We start from the raw sequence: 20,931 nt of genomic DNA, 5'->3' as shown, positions 1-20,931 counted from the left end.
ACGTGCAGAGTTAGCATAACACGCACATTCACACAAACTAATGGAAAGAACAGCTGGAACATCCCAGTCCTAATCTATTATTAGAGTGTTGATTTCGTCTGTTCCGATGCTTCGGGATGTAAACATATGTGTTTAAAAGGCCCGTGGGAGCCATGGTTCCCGTCTGGATACGGCCGCTGAATATTAAATAGCACTTCTACGTGTTTCTGGAATGGAACACACAGAGGCAACTTTATGGTCTGAGAGCCACATTACCTCGATACTAGTCTCACAAATCCGTCTTTAGATTCATAGCTAATTTGGCTGATGTTGGGCGTCACACTCTCTTTGCTACGTATTTGTTTCGACCAATCACCATCCTGGCGGCTTGGATCTGTAGTGATCGGTGAACACAAACTGCAGCAGTGGTAAACTGTCAAATAAATGTCTAAAAGGTTTCAAACCAACACCACGTAGACCGGCCTCTAGAAATACACTCTATATATATACTAATAACCCCTTCTGAATGCTCCACCCACTCGTGTGAATGACTTTTCTTCAGTAGAATATGTCCATTATGAAACAGAAAAAAAGAAGGCGTAACTCCGGCCCATGAAGATGTTAGTTTCCAGGTCGAGGCTCTGTGCCATCTCCCCCCAGAAGTTCTGCTATAAACACAGTCGGACTGCTGGATCAGAAGTTACTTGTAAAATCGTGGGATTCCTGGATCAGAGATAACTACATTACTAATACTTTTATATATGGGTCATAAAAACTAAAGCAGCAATAAAAATGTCGATCATAAAATTATATATTGCGCTTCCTTTGCGGGAAACAGAATAATGTTTTATCAGTAGGGTTGGAATACTGTACTGCAGCTCTGATCTTCTGAAGATGTGTGTCAGACTCATTGTTTGCGATGGTAATAGGTTTCACTGCAGTGGCAGGAATGTACCCACACAAAAGGTTTCCAACATGACCTACTCTTAAAGCATAATCACCCCCCTAGAAACACAACAGCAACATGCACTTGAAAAAAAGCTGCAAGACCATAATATTTTTTTAGCTGATAAGAATGCCATCAAAACATATTGTACGAATATATATTTTTATCCTAGATAATTTCTTCTTTTCCACGCCACTATTCCGCACTTGGCATTCGGGCATCTGGTAAGGATGCCCACTGGGCGCCTTCCTTGGGAGGTGTTTCAGGCACGTCCAGTGGGGAGGAGACCTCGGGGAAGACCCAGGACTAGGTGGAGAGATTATATCTCAACACTGGCCTGGGAACGCCTCGGGATCCCCCCGTCAGAGCTGGTCGATGTGGCCCGGGAAAGGGAAGTCTGGGGCCCCCTGCTTGAGCTGCTCCCCCCGCGACCCGACCCCGGATAAGCGGTCGAAAATGGGATGAGATGAGATTCCGCACTTTATATTTGTATCCCTTAAAAATATCATAATTTCTAATATCCTCTTTTTTTTCTCTGACGCATTGGCACGTTCTGATTGTCCGGTTTCGTTTTTCTCACGAGGTCGACTGAACAAAGTGTGCAATCGCATTCTGTCATGACGGCAATTGCCAAGTCTCTTTGGATCAAAAGGATTTGGGTTGAAACCACAGAATGGGAATGTGTGTGTAAATGATCATGTTTCCTGAGCGATTCCAGTTACCTCGAAATACCGGTCTGACCACTCTGCAGCTCCCCCAGTTACTTGGTTGCGAGTGGCTGGTGGATGAGTGTCTGTTCTTGTTTCAGCATCAGGGCATGTGTGGGCATGTGCATACGTGTGCCTGTGCATGCTTGCGTGCACGTGTGTGAGCGCACGTGTTTCATGAAAACTTCTATTTGATTCCGATCTCGTAATGACTTGTGTAGAGTACCAGATTACGCCTTTTGAGCGACTGATTTTCACTCACATTGTCTTCAGAGATTGCATCCTTTGCTTCTCCACCTTAGGGCCAGTTCTAATTGGTATTGGTTTTTAGCTCGCTTTCATTTGGTTGCCTTCACATTGTTGTTGGTTGTACATTTTACTGTCCATCGTTGAGGTCAAATGTTGGATGCATGTACCTAACCCATACAACCGTTTCACTGAAAGTAGAAGTCGAAATCATGTCAAAATATTGGAATTCTGCGTTTACAACGCACCTGCCTCACCAGAAGTTGGTCGACAAGACTTAAGCACAACGCAAACAGGCTGGCATTTCGCTCGGCATGCCTAGCGCACCACTGTTTTAACATTGCAAAGTGCACGGGTCACAAATGTAGCAGGCAGCGTTTTTGGAATCAAGTCAATTCTAGACGCAACCCCCACAAAAACATTATTTTGGGTCCGTCCTGACACGGCCTTGTGCTTCGGGCTTATGTGCCAGAGTTTTTTCCATAAAACCTGTGAAACACTGAGACTATGGTTGCTCGATTATGGAAAAAAATCATAATCACGATTGTTCAAACAATTATTTTTGAGTTTGAAAACATGATGCATTTATGCAGCATTTCTCTCCAAAAAAAAACACTCTGTAACTGAGAAATTTCCCCCAATAGAGAATGTTAACGGAGACATAACGAAAATAATGGAGATCGTTTTTACCCAAAATCTAAAATGCCATCAAAAATGAGATGAATCGCAAAGCCCTAACTGAGACTGTGGACAAAGGCTACGCAAACCGACAGGACCTGACGAGATGAGAGTGAAGAGAGGGAAGAGCTCCGTCAGCACTCACAGCTCCAGGATGAGGATGACCTCGGCCTTGTTCTCGTACACGTGGTGCAGCGTGATGATGTTGGGGTGCTGCAGCTCCTTCAGGATGTTGACCTCGCGTTCGATGTCCTCGCGCGTGACCCCGCGTCGGCTCGACCGGCTCCGGCGCTTCTTGATGAACTTGGCGGCGTACTCCCCGCCCGTGCTTCGGTTCCGGCATCTTCTGACCACGGCGAACTGACCGCTGGGGACGGGGGGCATGAAGAAACGTACACCGTAATGAGTTAAGAAGAAGACCTTCACACTGTAAAGTAAAGATAGTTACTTAAATTATAAATCATTCATGTATTTTTTGGTCTTTTAGATCTTTTGGACGATTGAGTTCATAATCTCGCTGTGTGCGCTTCATAACGTGTCTAAAACCTCCACAATGACCAGTTGAATGATACGTCCCCGAACCAACTAATTCATCCCTGACGAGATTAAAAGGTAATCGACTCATAGGGCTATTTTTTACACGCAATTTATTACTGTATCATAGATCAAAGGATAACATGTCACTGAGCTCAGCGGCCAGTCAACAGTTCCATTATCGAAACTAGGCAACTATCCAAGAGAACAGACATAAAGGAGTTATTAGGGTATAAAAGATGAGAGTTTCAATGCTCGTGACGCTCTGATTTCTCCCCGAGTCATCCTGCTGTATGATGATGGTAGCCTGCTAGCTATAGCGGCTACGATAACTACAGGAAGCCCAAGTACGGTCGGTAAACAACACCGCTATCTGACGGGCTGACACCGCGCACCCCCCCCCATCCTGTCTTTGAGGAGCGCCATTGTTTGGTTGTTGGCCAGAGCTGCATCCTGAGCACGCTCAGAAACCACTCAAGTGCTCTCTGGCTGCACCATGACAACATGCCAACGCCACCGCCTCCGCCGCCGCCACCCTGGGAACAAGGCCACTCTGGAGGCTGAGGGCCCAGGGCTATGAACGCCTCCGCGGCTGGAGCCCCCTCATGGCCCTTTGCAATCAGAAGGCTCTTAGAGCCCTGTACACCCACGGGCCGGAGCGGCACAGCGCTGGGGGTGGTGTTTGAAAAGAGAAGAGCAGGACAAACGACAATGAGAGAGAGAGAACGAGAACAAGAGGGAGGTAAATTGGAAAATGTGAGCGAGGTAGAAGGGCCTGAGAGGAGAGAGAGAGAGAGAGAGAGAGGAGAGAGAGAGGAGAGAGAGAGAGAGAGAGAGAGAGAGAGAGAGAGAGAGAGAGATCTCTCTCTCTCTCTCTCTCTCTCTCTCTCTCTCTCTCTCTCTCTCTCTCTCTCTCTCTCTCTCTCTCTCTCTCTCTCTCTCTCTCTCTCTCTCTCTCTCTCTCTCTCTCTCTCCTCTCTCTCTCTCTCTCTCTCTCTCTCTCTCTCTCTCTCTCTCTCTCCTCTCTCTCTCTCTCTCCCTCTCTCCCTCTCCCCCCACTCGTTTCTCTGATTCATACAGTTACTCAGCGCTCTGGGTTTTGAAAGAGTCATCTAGACTGGAGTATATAGACTGATCCGGAAGGTTAAAGAGCTTTCAGGGGGAGATAAGGAGCCCTCTCTCGTGAGATAGCTTCTTCTGCTTTGGCAATAAGCGGGGAAGACTGGCTTGAGCGCACTCACCGCACTCCCAACGGTAACCTACAACCTTCATTCTGCTCTAGTTACTCTCTATCAAATAGACAGCATAGTTATCCAATTCAGTATATTCTATTTATTTATATTTAAAGGTATACTACCAATGGCTATCGAATTAGATTTACCCAACTGGGTATCAAAACATTAAAACCAATTCTAGACCCCTTATTTAAATAATATCAGCAATTTTTAAAAGCATATTTCCCATGCATGTCATCATTTTACAGTTGAATATTGTTGAAAGAGTTCTCATGAACAGATGGGGAAACAAAATATGTCTTTGATAGGAAGTGACTTGTCCTTCCTCCGAGGCGGACAACACAGGAAGCGGACAACGCGTTAAGAAGAGACTCGGGGAGTGAGACAGACCTTTTTTCTCATGCTAATCTCACTTCCAGCCACCCCCCTCTTATTCAGCCCATCTTGGCCCCTATTGTTGCTTCCCGGGCCCTGTCCGGACTTTGTTAAGACAGCAAGGACCAGACATTACCATATGATCCAGTGCTTTGAGAAGTAGGAAAAAAAATAAAAGAAAAAAACGAGCGACAGCTATTGCCAACAGGCCGCAGACTAGAGCCAGTACAATGGAGTACATGTAACGTAATATAGCTGTGCATGGAAGCATGCCTGTGTGTGTTTACATAACTAACATGTACCGACAAGCAAGCATGCATGCATGCATACAGTGTGCGTGTGCGTGTGTGTGTGTGTGTGTGTGTGTGTGTGTGTGTGTGTGTGTGTGTGTGTGTGTGTGTGTGTGTCAGCAGGATCAGTATGCATGACAGACAAACAGAAAGAAGCAGAATGAATTGATGATACTTCCCTGATGGTGTTGTAGATATGTCATAAAGAAAACTAAGATTTATAATTGACAACATTGCCTTTGAAATCTTACCATGAAGGCCTGGTCAATTTAACCTAATTATGTTTCAGAACCCATTCAGACTGGGGCCACCAAAGACAACAATAACAGATTCAAGTTTCCATGGACGATTGCTTCATTGTAAGGAGTAGGGATGTGAATAACTCAAAATGTTCATGGCTGAATAATCAGTGGGTAGTATGAACGAATAATCAGTTATTCGATGTGTGCCGACATTCACAAAGGCAGCCATTGATCATCGGCAAGAAATCACTTAATACCTTAAAAGCAAAAAAAACAACTGTAGTTCCAGTCAAATTGTCTGTTGTGAAAAATGAATTAAACTGTAATCAGACAACGCGGTTATATGCTATAGACCCTAGAGTATCTGTTGTATAAAGGCTGGGACGAATTTCGATTTATAAATATGTACAAAGCATAACGTTAGCTGAGCGACTAGAATACCTTCCATTGCCAAGTCGTAGCTAAGGTCCGTCCTAAATACTGGAGGAGTGAACAACGTTTCCGTTGCATAAGAACCTTACGGGAAGGTAATGATTGTTCCAAGTATTATTCAAACCCTCAGGTGTTACCAGGGAAGTTATGGCTTGTGAAAAACGTAATATACGAATGGGAAAAAATGTTAATGGTCCAAATGTTAAAAATCGAGTTTGACCCTCGGGAACGAATAATCGAAAAATGTAATATTCTGACCCAACCCTAGTAAGGAGGGGCTACATTTTACTTGAATATGCATATTGCATATATTGAGAGACAATAACAACAGCTGGGAGTTGAACTAAGGGCAAAGCTCTCAGTAAAAACTGTGGGCGGTCCGATGAAATCAGGGTGGGGTGGCCGAAAGGTTCCCTCACAGACATCTCAATATGCCGTTGAGGTCAAGCCTCGAGGAGTGAACAAAAGACACACTGTCCCTTTCTTTTAGAGAATAACCGCGGACGTCACTGACAGGGAGCGAGACAACAAACCCGGAAATAAACACACACCATTCGTACCCTGAGAAACCCCTTACAATCTGCAGGTTGTAAGCCATTGGTGTTAAAAAAAAATTAAAAATTGCTTTTACTTCCCAGCAACATCCAACCCCTGGGTTTCGAGGCCGTTATCGGAGATCGTGCGATGTCATGAGTTATGCGATGTTCGTCTCCCCGTCCCTAATTGCGATGAGGCCTTTCCTAAGTGCACGGACCCGACGACCGCATGGGGATGGCAGCCTGCAGGATTTATCTTTAACGGTAACCTTTCGCGCCGCAGGTTAATAGCAAGGCCCTGGGAGGAGAAAGCCGCAGCCTGGCCCGGCTATTATTACGCAGAGCCTCCCCATTATCTACACTTTGTGGGAGAAGGGGCACCCAGCCAACCTCCCCACCGGCTGCAGAGCATCCTGCAAAACAAGGAGAGGTGTGGGGTAGTAACGCGTGTATCAAACCACGGCGGCTTTATAAACACCGAACCAACGCTTCCGCGACGTAGCGGAAGAGATCCGGTTGGAAGAAAACTAAAACAATAGCAGTTTGTGATCCCACCGGAGCAGCGGCGCTCGAGGTGTTTACATTGGTAATAACAGAAGGTTATCCCTTCCTCCTCCCCTCCTCCCCCCCCCCCACAATGCTCCAGGGACCCCGAGAGGGAGGACCACTGACGTGATCAAATGCTGCTGAGTAAGCACAAGATGGGCCGCGGTTAATGAGCGAGTGCAAAAAGCCCCACGGCCTGTAAATCGGACAAACCGGAGGGAAGGAAGGCTGTTTCTCACAGGATTCTTCCCTCCCCCACACACACACACACACACACACACACACACACACACACACACACACACACACACACACACACACACACACACACACACACACACACACACACACACACACACACACACACACTCCCCCACTCCCCCACACCCCCACTCCCCCAACCCACCCCACCCTCCCCCAGCCACGTGAGGTGAACGACTCTACAGAGTCCGCAAGATCGAGTTTCTGGTTCCCCTTTGTTGAGCTTTAAGGAAAGGAAACTTCCAACGTTTTGGCCTACTTGTTGCCATAGAAGACCAGGGTTTCTGTCTGGGTGGGAGGGGGGGGAGAGAGGCATGGGGGAGGATGAGATAAGAGGCCAGGCAAACAGATGAACGGGAGGTACAGCGGGACACTTTCGTGTTCTTTTGCATGCAATGCATGATATCCTGTGAAAGCACTTTAGCGAACAGCACTCCCTTGACCATAGCCTCGTGCCAAGGGATCAATAATTCAAAAATAACATAACAATTTTTTTTTTGAGCTCTGCTTTTACAGCAACATGCCTAATCACCATAGTATACCATGAATACTACATATTTCCATGACCCACCATGGTTAAATACGTTTTTAATATGGTCTGGACTGTGGAGTGCACACGGACTACAAACATTATCATGGTAGTCACAATGTCCATTATTTCTCTATACGTTTCTCTTTGTATTTTTCAGTGGGTCTATCCATACTAACTCCATAGCTCAATGCACATCTCTACCTGTATGTCCCTATGTATACATCCTTGCACAGTGTGTCTGTGTATTTCTCCATATCTCTACTTTCACCGCCTCAGTGGGAGGAGTTCCTGGGGGGGAAGGGGAGGAGCTTGAGCCCTCGTGGTGCTGGTGGGAATCCTAAGGTGTGAACGGAGTTGGTAAACAAGGCCCTGCATTACAAAATACTGCTTGCTTCAAGGATTTTATATCTGGACGCACGCACGCACACGCACACGCACACGCACACGCACACACGCACACACACACACACACACACACACACACACACACACACACACACACACACACCCTTATTGGCCAACTGGACTCGCGTTTCAAAAAGACAGAGAGCCTTTAACAGTATGTTCAGAGAGTGTAAGGGTATTCCACTTTCATTATGACGGTTTCCTAAACAGGAAGGAGGTATTCCAGTTTCCAGAAGGTTCCCAGGTAGGCAGAGCCAATCGCAGATTACGCACATCATGTACACGGGATGTAGACAGCGAGTTTGATTCAGGTTCAAAAATGAAAAACGACCTTCATGCTAAGCCCTTAAATGACCAACCGATGCTCGGGAGTGTGTGCAAAACAGTTTGCACACACCACTTCTCGCCTCCATTCAACTTACACACACCAGCTCTGGGGGGGGTCCGTCAAAACCACCCTACCCAGCCAGGATACCTCAGCAGTGCCCTGCAGATGAGAAAGTACTTGTTGCAGCTCTTGGCAGCAGGGGAGGGAGGGAGTCTAGTGGTTTTACCCCCTCTCTAAAAAAAGGCAAGGAAATGGACTCCAACGGAGCGGAACAGTGGACGTGAGAAATGGTTCAGGGAAGGTCCTGGTGAACACACCAAGCGGGAGAGATGACTGACAGGCCGCATCAGTCACAATACAGAGAGAGAAGCGAGCACTCTGCACTGTGCTTGAGATCAATCTGTGTCGGAGCAGCTTCCTGTCCTCCCAGCGCTCAGTCTCAATGTTATGGTTTCCCCTGAAAGCACCGGAGAAACATGATACGCCGTTGCACATGGGCAGGTTAGCCCAGTTTATTATTAGGCATGTTAGCTATGCCTTTATATCTAACCGGTGTCAGGCGCCGGGTCTTGACGAAACGCGTGCTTACGCACCATATGTATGCTTTAACACGATGCATTGACAAATGTGACACGTTCTCATTATTCACATGATTCCTGAGAAAATTCCGTGTGAAGATTTAGAATAGATTCGCTGGGGAATAAATCACGGCATGATAACAAGGTGATAATGAGCACACACACACACACACACACACACACACACACACACACACACACACACACACACACACACACACACACACACACACACACACACACACACACACACACACACACACACACACACACACACACACACACACACCCTGCCTGAAAAACCTGCTGCTCTCACTCCTTAAGAGGGGACCTCAACTCAGGCTCCAGCTGACACCAGGGATGACGGCAATGGGAAAGCGAAAAGTGAAATGACCTCCCCGATCTAGGATCAGCACGTCTGAGCCGAACGACTACGTCACATCATCATCCATGGGTTGATTACTTCAAACCTCCTTTGTTTTTTTTTCATTTACCTATAACCGAAGGGTTCAACTTCTGTGTTACTTACAAATCAACCTATCCTATAATTATGACACCCACCAATTTACAACCGGTATTGTGATGTTTGGATGCCATGCGGGGGCACGCGGACCAGATGAGGGTAGACCCAGCTTTGTTCAGGGTCCCCACTGTTTACACTAGACTCTGTCTCATTGTGCTTCTCTTTTAGAAAGACTAATTGCAGGTTTACGGACGCAGGCGCTGGTATTGGCTGTTATCGAGATTAACGCTAATGGGACAAATTGTGCTTCATGAAATTATACTCCATTGAGGTGTACGGGCAGAACCTCAGTCTCCCCACCTTTCACGTGTGAAATGGAGACGTTTGAATTCAGCCTAAACCCTGGAACAACCCATGTAGTAGGCGCATGGACAGCCCGCTCTTGGTCGCTTGATAAACGACATACATTCATCATAGTGTGCTTCATCATCATCATCATCATCATCATCATCCGTCCCCTTGTTCCTCTGTGCACATTTTGAAGGTGATGCGCACGCCTTACATGTGCAAATTAACCGTGGTGAAATAGGGTAAATCTGACACGGCAATGGGCAACATTGGGCAAACCCAAAACACTGTTACGTCACAACAACAAGCGCAGTGACAGCATGTAAGGAGGCGCGAGGCCTGCAGCGTGTCCCCGCGTTGCTTAGTAGCTGATGCCGAGCCGTCTGCTCGTGCGTCTCTCCCACAGTTTAACTCACGGCCAAGTTACTTTGATTCAGCTTCAAGGTTCGAGTCTTCCTTCATATGTTTCTCCACAGTCATAGTGGCTGATGCGAGGCTGGGCCTCTTCTGACGACGGCAACGGTGCGACGGTACGCAAAAGGAGCCAAGCGGCAGACACAAGAACTTAAGAGACAGCCAAAGAGAAAGGATGCAGTAGGTGAAACCTACAGCACCAATCATGTCACTTTTCTGTTGGTTTGGCTAACGTACCATGGGTTAAATGTGTATCAAAAGATTGCTAGCGCTGTGTTGTGAAAAAAAATTCTGGGCACCGGCAGTTCTTTCAGGAACTGCCATTGTTTATCTAACTGCCAGTTTACTGCGTGTGAGAATGGGAAGTTGTGCACAGTGTTAGTCACACAATAAAAAATACAAAAAGGAATAACACAATTTTTAATCCAGGCACCACGGCATGACTTTCAAATCAAGTCTGTGTCCAACAGAAACCTAGGAGAGGAACAAGACATCCCGGGTGGGTTCTCTGCGAAAAACAAAACCCGGGTCACTCTCGACCAATGCCAGAGAGCGAGGCCAGCGGATGCACCTGAAGCCACGCCAGCTTCCCATTGGCTGCCGTACGCGGGCAGCCCAGCAAAGAGCCACCAGCGTCCAACGCCGCGAGTCCGACGGGGGGACGGGGGGGACGGGGGGGGGGGGTGGGGGGGCGGATGTCACCAGAGAGACCCGCCTATTCAGCGGAGGGCCTTCACGCCAGCGCGAAGACACTTGATACCCTGACGGGGAGGCGCGCCGATTCAGAGGGAAGCGTTCCCTGGCGGGCGCCAGCGAGCTATTCATCGCCATGGAGGCAGTGGGAGTGGGAGGACGGCTCGTTGGGAGAGCTCCCCTCCTACTCACCACTAGTGTGCGGACTACAAAACGCGTGAAGGGAAGAAAAAAAAAATAATAATGATTACGCAACCGCCCTGCTATTGTGTACCACAGGATGGGTAACCAAGGCAACTCGGCTTCAGAGCTTCGGCGGAGATAGACGGCGGCTTGGAGAGGAAGGAGGAGTGTTGTTGATGATATTGGGTGTCTGTCTGGAAGGGTGTGTGTATGTTTCTCTGTGTGTGTGTGTGTGTGTGTGTTTCTCTGTGTGTGTGTTTCTCTGTGTGTGTGTGTGTGTGTGTGTGTGTGTGTGTGTGTGTGTGTGTGTGTGTGTGTGTGTGTGTGTGTGTGTGTGTGTGTGTGTGTGTGTGTGTGTGTGTGTGTGTGTGTGTTCTGGAGAAGATGCACGTTTTGTTTGTGTTTATCCTTCATGTTTCATCTTTCCATGTCAAGGCCCCAACAGACTTTCAACAGTTTATTGCACCAATACCCAGAGTATCCTTTTATAGTTGTGTTGAGCTGACGCTTACATTTACTGGGTTCAATATTAGCCTATACCCTGGTTATTCCATGTACAGCCTTGCTTTTCTTTAACACCAAGCAATTACCACGGCTAGGTTGTGCCTGCATCTGTGGAGATATTCAGCCCATGGACACACGTCAATTTAATTTGACCTTTAAATTATTTGCACGATCGACAGTAAAAAGTGTTGTCACCAAAGACACAGTTGCTCTTTAGAGAGGTGAAAGGAGGAGAGCCTTTCAAAAGACTGAACCAAACAAGTATGCCACAGAAACCAAGTGAAATCCTCTCAAGCAAAATGTGGTTTCTCGGTCAGAAACCGAAACGGCACGGCCATAGGGGGCAGGTCTTTTGCATATGCAATGGTCATCATCACACCAGTAGTAGTGCATGTTCACGCGTCAAAATTAAGTGAATCATTAAAAATCCGTTCAGCCATTACAGCATGATGTGCATGGAAATTCACTGGGGGCCGATGTCAGTGTTCTCAACACAAACAATATTTTTCAATCAACACTGTAGCTAAGTGTTTTGAAATGACCAGGGTGTGTTCAACGCATCAATTGTACAAGGGTTTATGCAAGCAACAATGGACAGTGCATTTCACACTTCTATGACAATGTCATTTGAACTGAACCTAACCCTTCGGACGAATGTAGTTTTTTGTAAGTCACTTTGGATGAAAGTGTCTGCTGAATGTAAATGTTAACCCTCACTGAACATGGTTTTGAAGCTGAGAAAACCAAAAATATGTGTGTGAGATATTGTGGAGTGAGACTAAGGAAGATACCAGTGGAATGTCACACACACACACACACACACACACACACACACACACACACACACACACACACACACACACACACACACACACACACACACACACACACACACACACACACACACACACAAATAGATTAAAGGTCCAAAGTCAATAATTGGCCACCTTGTAAAGAAGTAAAAGGTATGACATGTCATCCGAGGCCTGTGTAAACCTGGGGAAGAAAAAAAAGTGTTTGGAGAGGAGGGGGGGGGGGGTGAGGAGGGACAATGTATATTATCCCCACTAATATCTTTGAAGAAGGACTTTTTTAAAATATCGAGAACCTTCAAACAAGTCTTATTTTGAAATGATCAGCTGGGCCCAGTCTAGCCATTTAAAAGCAGCAGCATTCCTATGCATTAATACTAAAGTCAATTCTGAAAGATGTGTGGTATAGCCTGTGCTATACCAAAAGACCTCTCAAAGCAAGGGCATTATTAAGTAGCAAAGGTATCAATACCCGAAGATAGCATCAATGCATGTTCATTAAGAATAACGAACAGAACACATTAAAAAAAACTGGCGATTTTCAAAGTGGAAGCTTTGCTAATTGCGGACAACAGCAGGGCTAATCCACAATATTCAGACTGAGATTATTCATCAGAGACCACTAATTGGTGGTACACTTGGGGGTGAAGGGTGGAGGGTGGGGGTTGGGGGTTGGGGGGGGATGTCTGTCATCACCCAGGGTAATTTTCTGCTGTCCTCACAGCGTCGCCCCTATACGTCTAGCGAAACTGACATTCAGCCGGTTTGGAGAGCACTCCACTCTGTCATGAGGCAGCAGAAGCCAGAGAGGAGGAACACAGACAGGTTCTGTGGCTTCTTACAAAGACGCCGTGACCTCCGGATCTGCCTACTCAAGGCTCACAGACACGTTTTAAAGGTTTTTTTCCTGTTTGAGCAGCTTCTCCATAGCTTTTACTCCATGCATTATTTCGACCAAGCAAAGCTTGAATGACACTACTCAAACTGAACCGACAAAAGCCATTGAAAGGTTTTAATACCTGTAGCCAAACATAAACACGGGGCATAATAGCACTGCTTAATGATTAACTTGAAGCCAAATAATCTAAAGAAATGTACCGTTCACACGACTGACCATTTTCAAAAGAAAGAAAGGCTATCGTATTCATGGCAACGAGCAACCAATTGCACTAACACCTATGATAAAGTCTAACAGGAAGTAGAGCTATCTCAGTTTTCCCTTTCAATTTATTTTGGACTCTGTGATAGCTACCTAGGTTGTTAGACACTAGAAACTATTCATTCGTTTTAGCAGTAAAAGGTAGGTTCTTGTTTTTTTATTTGACACCATCATATACTATCCTGAGGCTGCTCACCACAAGTACTATATAATGGTATTGTAACGACTGTTCTCTCAAATCCAATACAAATATTAGGCCACTGGGTCAAGCGCCTTTGACACCTGTTTCCCCTCGGAATAAGTTGATCATTCTGACGTTCAGAAAGATGACTTTCATAGCCCTAATAATTTTGTCCTTTGATGTAGGCTACTCAGTTCCCTATCTCTCTATAGAGTTGATGTCTGGATATGGTCCGACGCACACACACACACACACGGACAAACACACACACACACACACACACACACACACACACACACACACACACACACACACACACACACACACACACACACACACACACACACACACACACACACACACACACACACACACACACACGGCAGGCTTCCAATTATCCCTCGTTGACAGTAAAGATTAATTGAAAATAACTCATTATGCTCGTTGAGGACGTCCCAAATGAGTCCGATTTGAAAACTAACTAGCAAACCGTCAGCAATTGGAGGACTCTGACTCGGGCTATCAGAAGACTTACGTCAGCCATACACAATAAAGCAGGGGACACGACAGGGATCTCAGGAATGAAAGAACCAAAGAAAACAGTCAACCGCGGGTCACACTGTTTGGATATTGCACACGGTTACTTTGAATCCAAGGCACTTTGGTTCAAACCGGCACATAGTCTGAGGGGCCGGGGCAGAGGGCCAATCACCCCCCCCCCCCCCACACCACTCCAAACTGCAAACCAGGACGGGGGGCCAGGGAAATAGGTCAGCAGCGAGGAGATGGTCTGAATGATGTGTTCAGCTGACGGTACACTGTGCACGCGCACCAGGCAGCTGAGGAGTCGTTGGCCCACACCCACCGGTGTGGTTACCCTGCAGCATGATCGCAGACATCTGCCTCATTTGATTTGATCTAAATCTCCATTTATAAGTAATATTTCTTATAAATGTAACACCCCCCCATTGTATTTCTTGTATGCTGCAGGTTTTTAGGGTTTGGTTTGGCTTTTGTGCCGGGAACATTGAGTTATTTCATTGCATTCTGGCATCTCAGCGTAATAAATGTTTGCGCAATTTGCGCTGCAGCGTTTCATTCCAACAACCCGTTTTTTCTCCCCCACCACCCCCCCCACCCCCACCCCCACCCCACGCTAGTAATGGAACACACACGCCCAGACACCGAGCACAGACACAAAGGGGACAACCGTTGGCACGCTGCCATCCAGGGTCAGATTAATGCAGTCTAATGACGAGGAGAGAGAGACGCAACCCTAGCCCGGTGCTACGGTTTCCCTTGGACCCGATGGAGAAAGGACGCAGCGCAGACGAGACCGGGGTGTCATTCTTCAGCTGCCCTTTCAGCGCATGCCAACACGCTACTCCGTTTGAAGGGGCCAACGATTTGAAAACGTAGACCTCCGCCGACACAACCCCCCGGCGGTAACCTCTGGTAATCCTAGAGTCCTCTGAGCACAACACTGTGTCGGGACATGTCACACGGGTCCTCAAAACAAGTCCAGGCAGACCTGGATGAGGCTGGATCGCATGACAGTAAGAATGCAGCTGACCGTCTGGGAGAACCCCACCCCACCCCAGGGAACCGGGGAGGGGGTGTCCTCCTCCCTCTAGCACCCATCCCCCCAAGCGACACATCACCACAGAGTCCCAGGGCGTCTCCTGGGTTGCATTATATACAAGCCCAGCCTATGTGTCAATACGGCATCCATGCATTTCCACATCGCTTTGACGAGTTAACCAAGAGCAGTGCTGTTAGGCTACGAGGGATGACAAGGCCCTCAGCAATTCCCCGCTGATCCGCACGCATGAAGTGGGAACGTTCAGGCAATCTGTGAGGCAATTACAGAGATCAACTGAGCGCAGACGCAGTCATTGCTTGGCTAGCTGCTTATTACCAGGGAAGATCTGAAGGAGAGGCCAGCAGAGCCAGGTTTTTTCTTTTTTTGGGTGAAAAAAAAACACAACAGACTGCAAGAGCAAATTGGTCCTTTTGCAAGAGAAGAGCTCACACACACAGCGGAGGCACGGAGAACACTGTACGTCCTTCAATACATCTGAACAGATAATATAACGAAGAAGAGCCGAATAGGGCCCGAGAGAACCACTGTAGGCCTGGATCATTCTGCTGCATAATGGCATGCTACGTTGCCTTGTATTATTCCAGATCTGGCTGCTTTGTCTTAAGAAACCTTTCAGAAAGGATTTATTGCAGGATTTGAAGGATATGTATTTGAAACAAAAAGTTGATTGCAATGTTTTGAGCTCTACATAATACAAAAAATGTAATGCAATCAAACTGCATTGAAATATAAAATGACCTTGATATTGGTGGTTTAAAATGCGTTACATTTGAATTGTCCATCGAAAGGTTGGGCCGTTCTGTCTTAAAGCTACAGGGCAGTCAATGAGAAGCTTCACCCACATCGCAGGCAAGGCCACAAATGACAAAACCATATAGGGCATGGTTCCATCTCCCAACTGTACATATCCTAACCAGAGAGACAGGCAATACAGGCGGATGAAGAGCCAACACACACTTCGTCACAGCCAATGAAGAGAGAGGCCCAGTGTTATCCAATGCCATGTCACTTGGCTGATTTGTATGGCCAGGTACCAAACGCACACCATGACAGAGAGAATTCTTCTCTCTAGATTGTGAATGAGCTGAAAGAGCGTTTGATATTATTTGCACATATACTTTGAACTCTGCCGCAAGTTTCCTCATGACAGAACTCTAGATTGTGTATGTGTCCACGTGTTTGAACATCAATAATATTGTTATCAAATTGCATTGTTTGGTTTTAGACATTGTACAAAACCAATTTGGATGATCATCCAATTACATGGATGATCATATTAGTGTAGTTTTTTTCTCATCTTCCAGACTGTAATTGAATACAAAAGCTCACTGTTGTCTCTGTTTACCAAGTAGCTGAATTAAGACACTGGCAAGTCTGGTTCTCCACGACAACACAGAGGACTTCACACCAGAGTAAATGGAAGTGGAAATGTATGACACCCTCTGGAGAATAGAAAATAATTGGTGGTTACAAACAACATGGATTTATAGTGTCTCTCTTTTGATGACAACAGGAATGCCATTTTGTATCCCCATGTTTCTGATGCCCCTGTCGCTCTCAAATGCTTCTCACACAGCATTAATAATACAGACATGAATCACTGAATCAGTGTTTCATCTTAAATTATGCTGTATTATCTATTTGGCATTCCACTACTGGCTCACCAATTCAAAACATTCAAAATAGATCCTTGAATGGAATCAGATTTTCGAGGTTTAACCGGCATTATTTACCAAAGCTTTGACTCTAGACACTAGTTATTGACAACATATGAATGCTCCAAAACATTCCTCTGCAAAAGGGGAAGGTATCCAATCCATGCTTTACAGAAACGTCCCTTCTTGGTGTATTTGATAAACACGAAAATAAATGGGCTAATGATGCAATACGCCATACATATTAAAGAGTACTTTTATATCAAAGTTGTCTTCCAATACACTCAATACTGTGATAATATATTGTCTGCCGCAACCCATATATGTTTATACAGAACAGAAGCTCAGACAAACCTGCTAATCAAACCTGTCATTTCCCCTGTGGGCTGCAGCAATCAGCACCATCTTATGCACACTAATGGCTCATACTTAGGTTTGATGTAAACAGAAATTAAACACACACAAACGAAGAGTATGAATATGCATAGTTGCTTGTTTGAAAATAACAGGGAGCATACATGAATTGTATGTGAAGACGATTGCATGTGTTTCAATACCTACTCCCTCCACATTTTTAAATGCCTTTTAAATACTACATAAGAGACTTCTTGCTACTACTAACTGGCAAGGAGAAAGCTGCATTTGTCCCCCACTATTGATCCACATTATTGAATATTTTAAGGAGGTGGCAGATCAGTATTTCACACACAATGTGTTTCATTATAGCTTTTACTAGAGTACTGTGGCATTTAAGTCGTTGCAGGGAACTTACCTTCCAAGCTCATCTCCAATTTCATACAGTTCCTCGACATTCTCCTGGCTGAAAACGGTCATGTTGTTGGCGGCTCTTCCTGCTCCAGACAATTCGCAAACAGCACCTTCGTCCCTCTTCACAGCACCATCCCGGTCAGCCTATGGAGCGACCTCGGCGAGCCCCCATGTTCAAGCCTTCCGGATCCAAATAGGTAAACAAAACAAAGAAACATCCGACAAAAGCATGAGCCTCGGTAAAGTCATCAAGTTGTCACGGCAAGAGACGGCTGCTCGGATTGACTTCCCACCCAAAGGAAAACACAACCACCCTGCCGAGTCGACCTGTCCCTTCACCCGGGCTACGTCACGACTCAAATAATGGACAGGCTAAAACCAACCATGTTGAATATAAACTACGACAGCGTCCACTGACTTTATAGAAAACAATCGCTCGCTATAACCTGGCGGTTTCCCCCCTATCTATGAAGGCTAATAAAACCTGCAAGTAAAGCGTGTCGTAGCCAGGGAGACACAGGAGTAGCCTGTACTGGCACCACCACCACCTCCACTACCACCACTACACTGCCCTTACATCCAGGGAAGGAAACAGCCTCCTCGCCATGGGTTCGGTCCTGGACCCCAGTCTATGCGATCTACAACGAAGCGAGCAGGTGTTTTAACCACTGCATTGTAACGATACTGTCATAAGACGTCTCTTCCCTGAAGAACCCGATGCCCATTACCTATTTCCCCTCATCCCAATGATCTCGCTCTCATGTATGGCTATTAAAGATCTGTTTCGCCCCTCAACGCGCCTTCCTGTAGTAGTAACACCGGTCTCCAAAAAAACGTAATTAGGTTAAACACGTTGAACAATCAGCGTCTGAATGGTATATCAATTGTTCTTACATCGCTTCCAGCCGTCTCGCCCTGGTCCTGCCCCGACGTTGCCTGTGATTCCGTGGGGTTAGAGGAGCGTGGAATTGTTTAGAATCACGTCCAAACGCTGCTGTGAACGTCAGTATTGAAACAATGTAGTGTGTTGATGCGTGAGTGTTGCGTTGTAGTATCTGAGGGCTGGAAGAAGGAGGGCTGCCCACTCGTTTCGCCATAGGGGGCACTATAGCTTTCCCTTTTATTTTTTTTCACTCCCTTTCAACGTCTGTAGTAGTAGGGCTAAGGTGTTTCATCCCATCCGTTAATTAGGGATATAACTTGAATAGTGTAAGGAAGTGCACACCATAATTGTATGAATAATAGTACTGTAGCGTGTAGCATCTGGCATCTTTAACTGTATAACTGGTTTGACAGCAAGTGGAGTGATAGCCTATACCTGCGTTATAGTCAGTGCGCCTTTTTGTGTCAGGTTAACGGACTGACTCTGTGTAACAAATTAACTAATGAAAACATACATTAATGGAGGAGTGGAGCTTAACTTTGAGTTTCATATTTATTACTGATTTACTAGTAGTCGGTACCCTAGCTTTGAGCAGTATTGAGTTGACTTTGACAGTTACAAATATAAAGAACTGTGGCTCCATCTGCTGGTCAAGAACGGTATCAAAGAAAAACTGGCAAAAGGCCCTCTCGAGTTCTTTTTTCCTATTATATATATATATATTTATATATATATATATATATATATATATATATATATAAGACGTCGATTCCTTACACTATTAAGTTATATCCCTAATGTGTAGGCCTACAGCACTGCCATAAAAAAACAGGGTCTTAAGGGATATGTTGAAACAACATTGTGAGAGAAGTAGAGAGAGAGAAAGTCAGTGTGTGTGTGTGCGTGTGCGTGCGTGCGTGCGTGCGTGCGTGCGTGTGTGTGTGTGTGTGTGTGTGTCTGTGTGCGTGTGTTTGCGTGTGCTCGGTGTCTGTTTCTGTGTGTGGGTTTGTGTGTTTACGTGCTCTGATGCCGGGTGACTGATGCACCTGAAGGGGTGCTTGAGTTCAGATTCCTCCCGCCTCTTCTGTCTCCAACTATGACCAGCATGCAGAGTAGAGCTACAAAGGAATGCCGGGCATCTAGATCGTGAGGTAATTTCCTCCCCGCACCAGGTAGAATTTGAGTAGGAGGCCAAAAAATAATGCAGTCTGTCCTTCCTCTGTTGTATCCTTCAACAACTACGATGAGCTGCCCAGCTTGAGCAAAGCATTTACAACCCAACCTTCTGTGAGGGCTGGGCTGTTAATAAAAATATCAAAGATGTTTAGAATGTGTGGTGTTGATAGACTTTGTTCTAAATGATATGTATAGGCCTGCCTCTTTTCATAATCTGCTGAACTGGAGTCTTATTATTGCACTTCAGGTGACCTCAGCTAATATGGTCATGACAGATACATTTTTATCTGTTTTTTACCCTTGTAGATAAATTACACATATAAAACAGCGATTCACACCTTTTTATGATCAAACACATTATTGATGAAGAACTCGCAACTTTACTCATTGTACTGTTTAACAGAATAACTTTAGCGCCTCTCTGTGGGGTAATTTAGCATTGCACCATCCAAGCACAATATATGGATATTCTTCTCCTTCACCTATAGAAGTGGGCTGGTAAACAAGGAAAATAATGGGCTTCTCATAACACCGAGTCTACTTTTTCAGTGACATCTCACCACATGGGTAAACCGACACACACTGAAAATGGATATTGTCGCCAGCGGTTTCTCTGCAGCCATAGCCGTTGCGGTCAAAAGAGGATCTCTGCCTCTGTGAAACGGCCAGCCAGCTGCGTGTGCTCTGACGCGTGGTCGGAGCATAGGTCCAACCACCTGAAGCAAATTCTACCCTGCTTCTACCACAAGATGCTCGAGTGGTTTCATTGGTATTTTTTTTTTCCTGAAGGGTGTCGACTGATTTTTTTCTGACCTGTGTTACCGCAGGGAAACGGGGAGAATGTTGGTGTTTAATTTCAACTGTGCGGGTGAGTTATGGACATGTAGCGCACGTCAAACGTGATTCAATGTCGACATTCAGTAAACAGTCATTCTGTATCCAGTTTCATTTTGGTTAGATGGTTGGATACAATAATTTATTTTATATGTAGCCCAGGTGTTCTTCTGATAACATTAATTTAGCAATAGGTAGGCCTATGCCTGGTGGCAGGGCCGTAGCAGCATTTTTTATTTTATTTATTTATTCCCGTGCCTTGGGCCGCCCCACAACTGTGTACCTTATCGCGCAGTCCGACGGCCCTGCCTGGTAGAACCATAGTTAACACACATTGTAAGCAATTGTATCACATCATGACTACGAATTATGGAGCCTGTTACAACAGCGCCCTCTGCTGGGACA

General features: G+C 45.9%; 1 protein-coding gene across 1 annotated transcript in view; it reads right to left on the bottom strand.

Moving 5' to 3' along the window:
• The window catches only part of LOC130383940 (death-associated protein kinase 1-like), a 52,992-nt gene extending 34,305 nt beyond the window's left edge, over positions 1 to 18,687 (bottom strand). The window contains exons 1-3 of the mRNA XM_056591874.1: positions 18,528 to 18,687; positions 17,638 to 17,813; positions 2,702 to 2,923 (exon numbers count right to left, since the gene is read on the bottom strand). Coding sequence (XP_056447849.1) covers positions 2,702 to 2,923; positions 17,638 to 17,699 — 284 coding nt within the window. The 5' untranslated portion in view covers positions 17,700 to 17,813; positions 18,528 to 18,687. The remainder of the gene's footprint in view (positions 1 to 2,701; positions 2,924 to 17,637; positions 17,814 to 18,527) is intronic.
• Between the last annotated feature and the right edge of the window lie 2,244 nt (positions 18,688 to 20,931).

The sequence above is a fragment of the Gadus chalcogrammus genome, chromosome 6 (assembly GCF_026213295.1).
Source record: "Gadus chalcogrammus isolate NIFS_2021 chromosome 6, NIFS_Gcha_1.0, whole genome shotgun sequence".
Classification (NCBI taxonomy): domain Eukaryota; kingdom Metazoa; phylum Chordata; class Actinopteri; order Gadiformes; family Gadidae; genus Gadus; species Gadus chalcogrammus.
The sequence above is the reverse complement of the archived record's forward strand: the minus strand, read 5'-3'. Positions and strand labels throughout refer to the sequence as shown.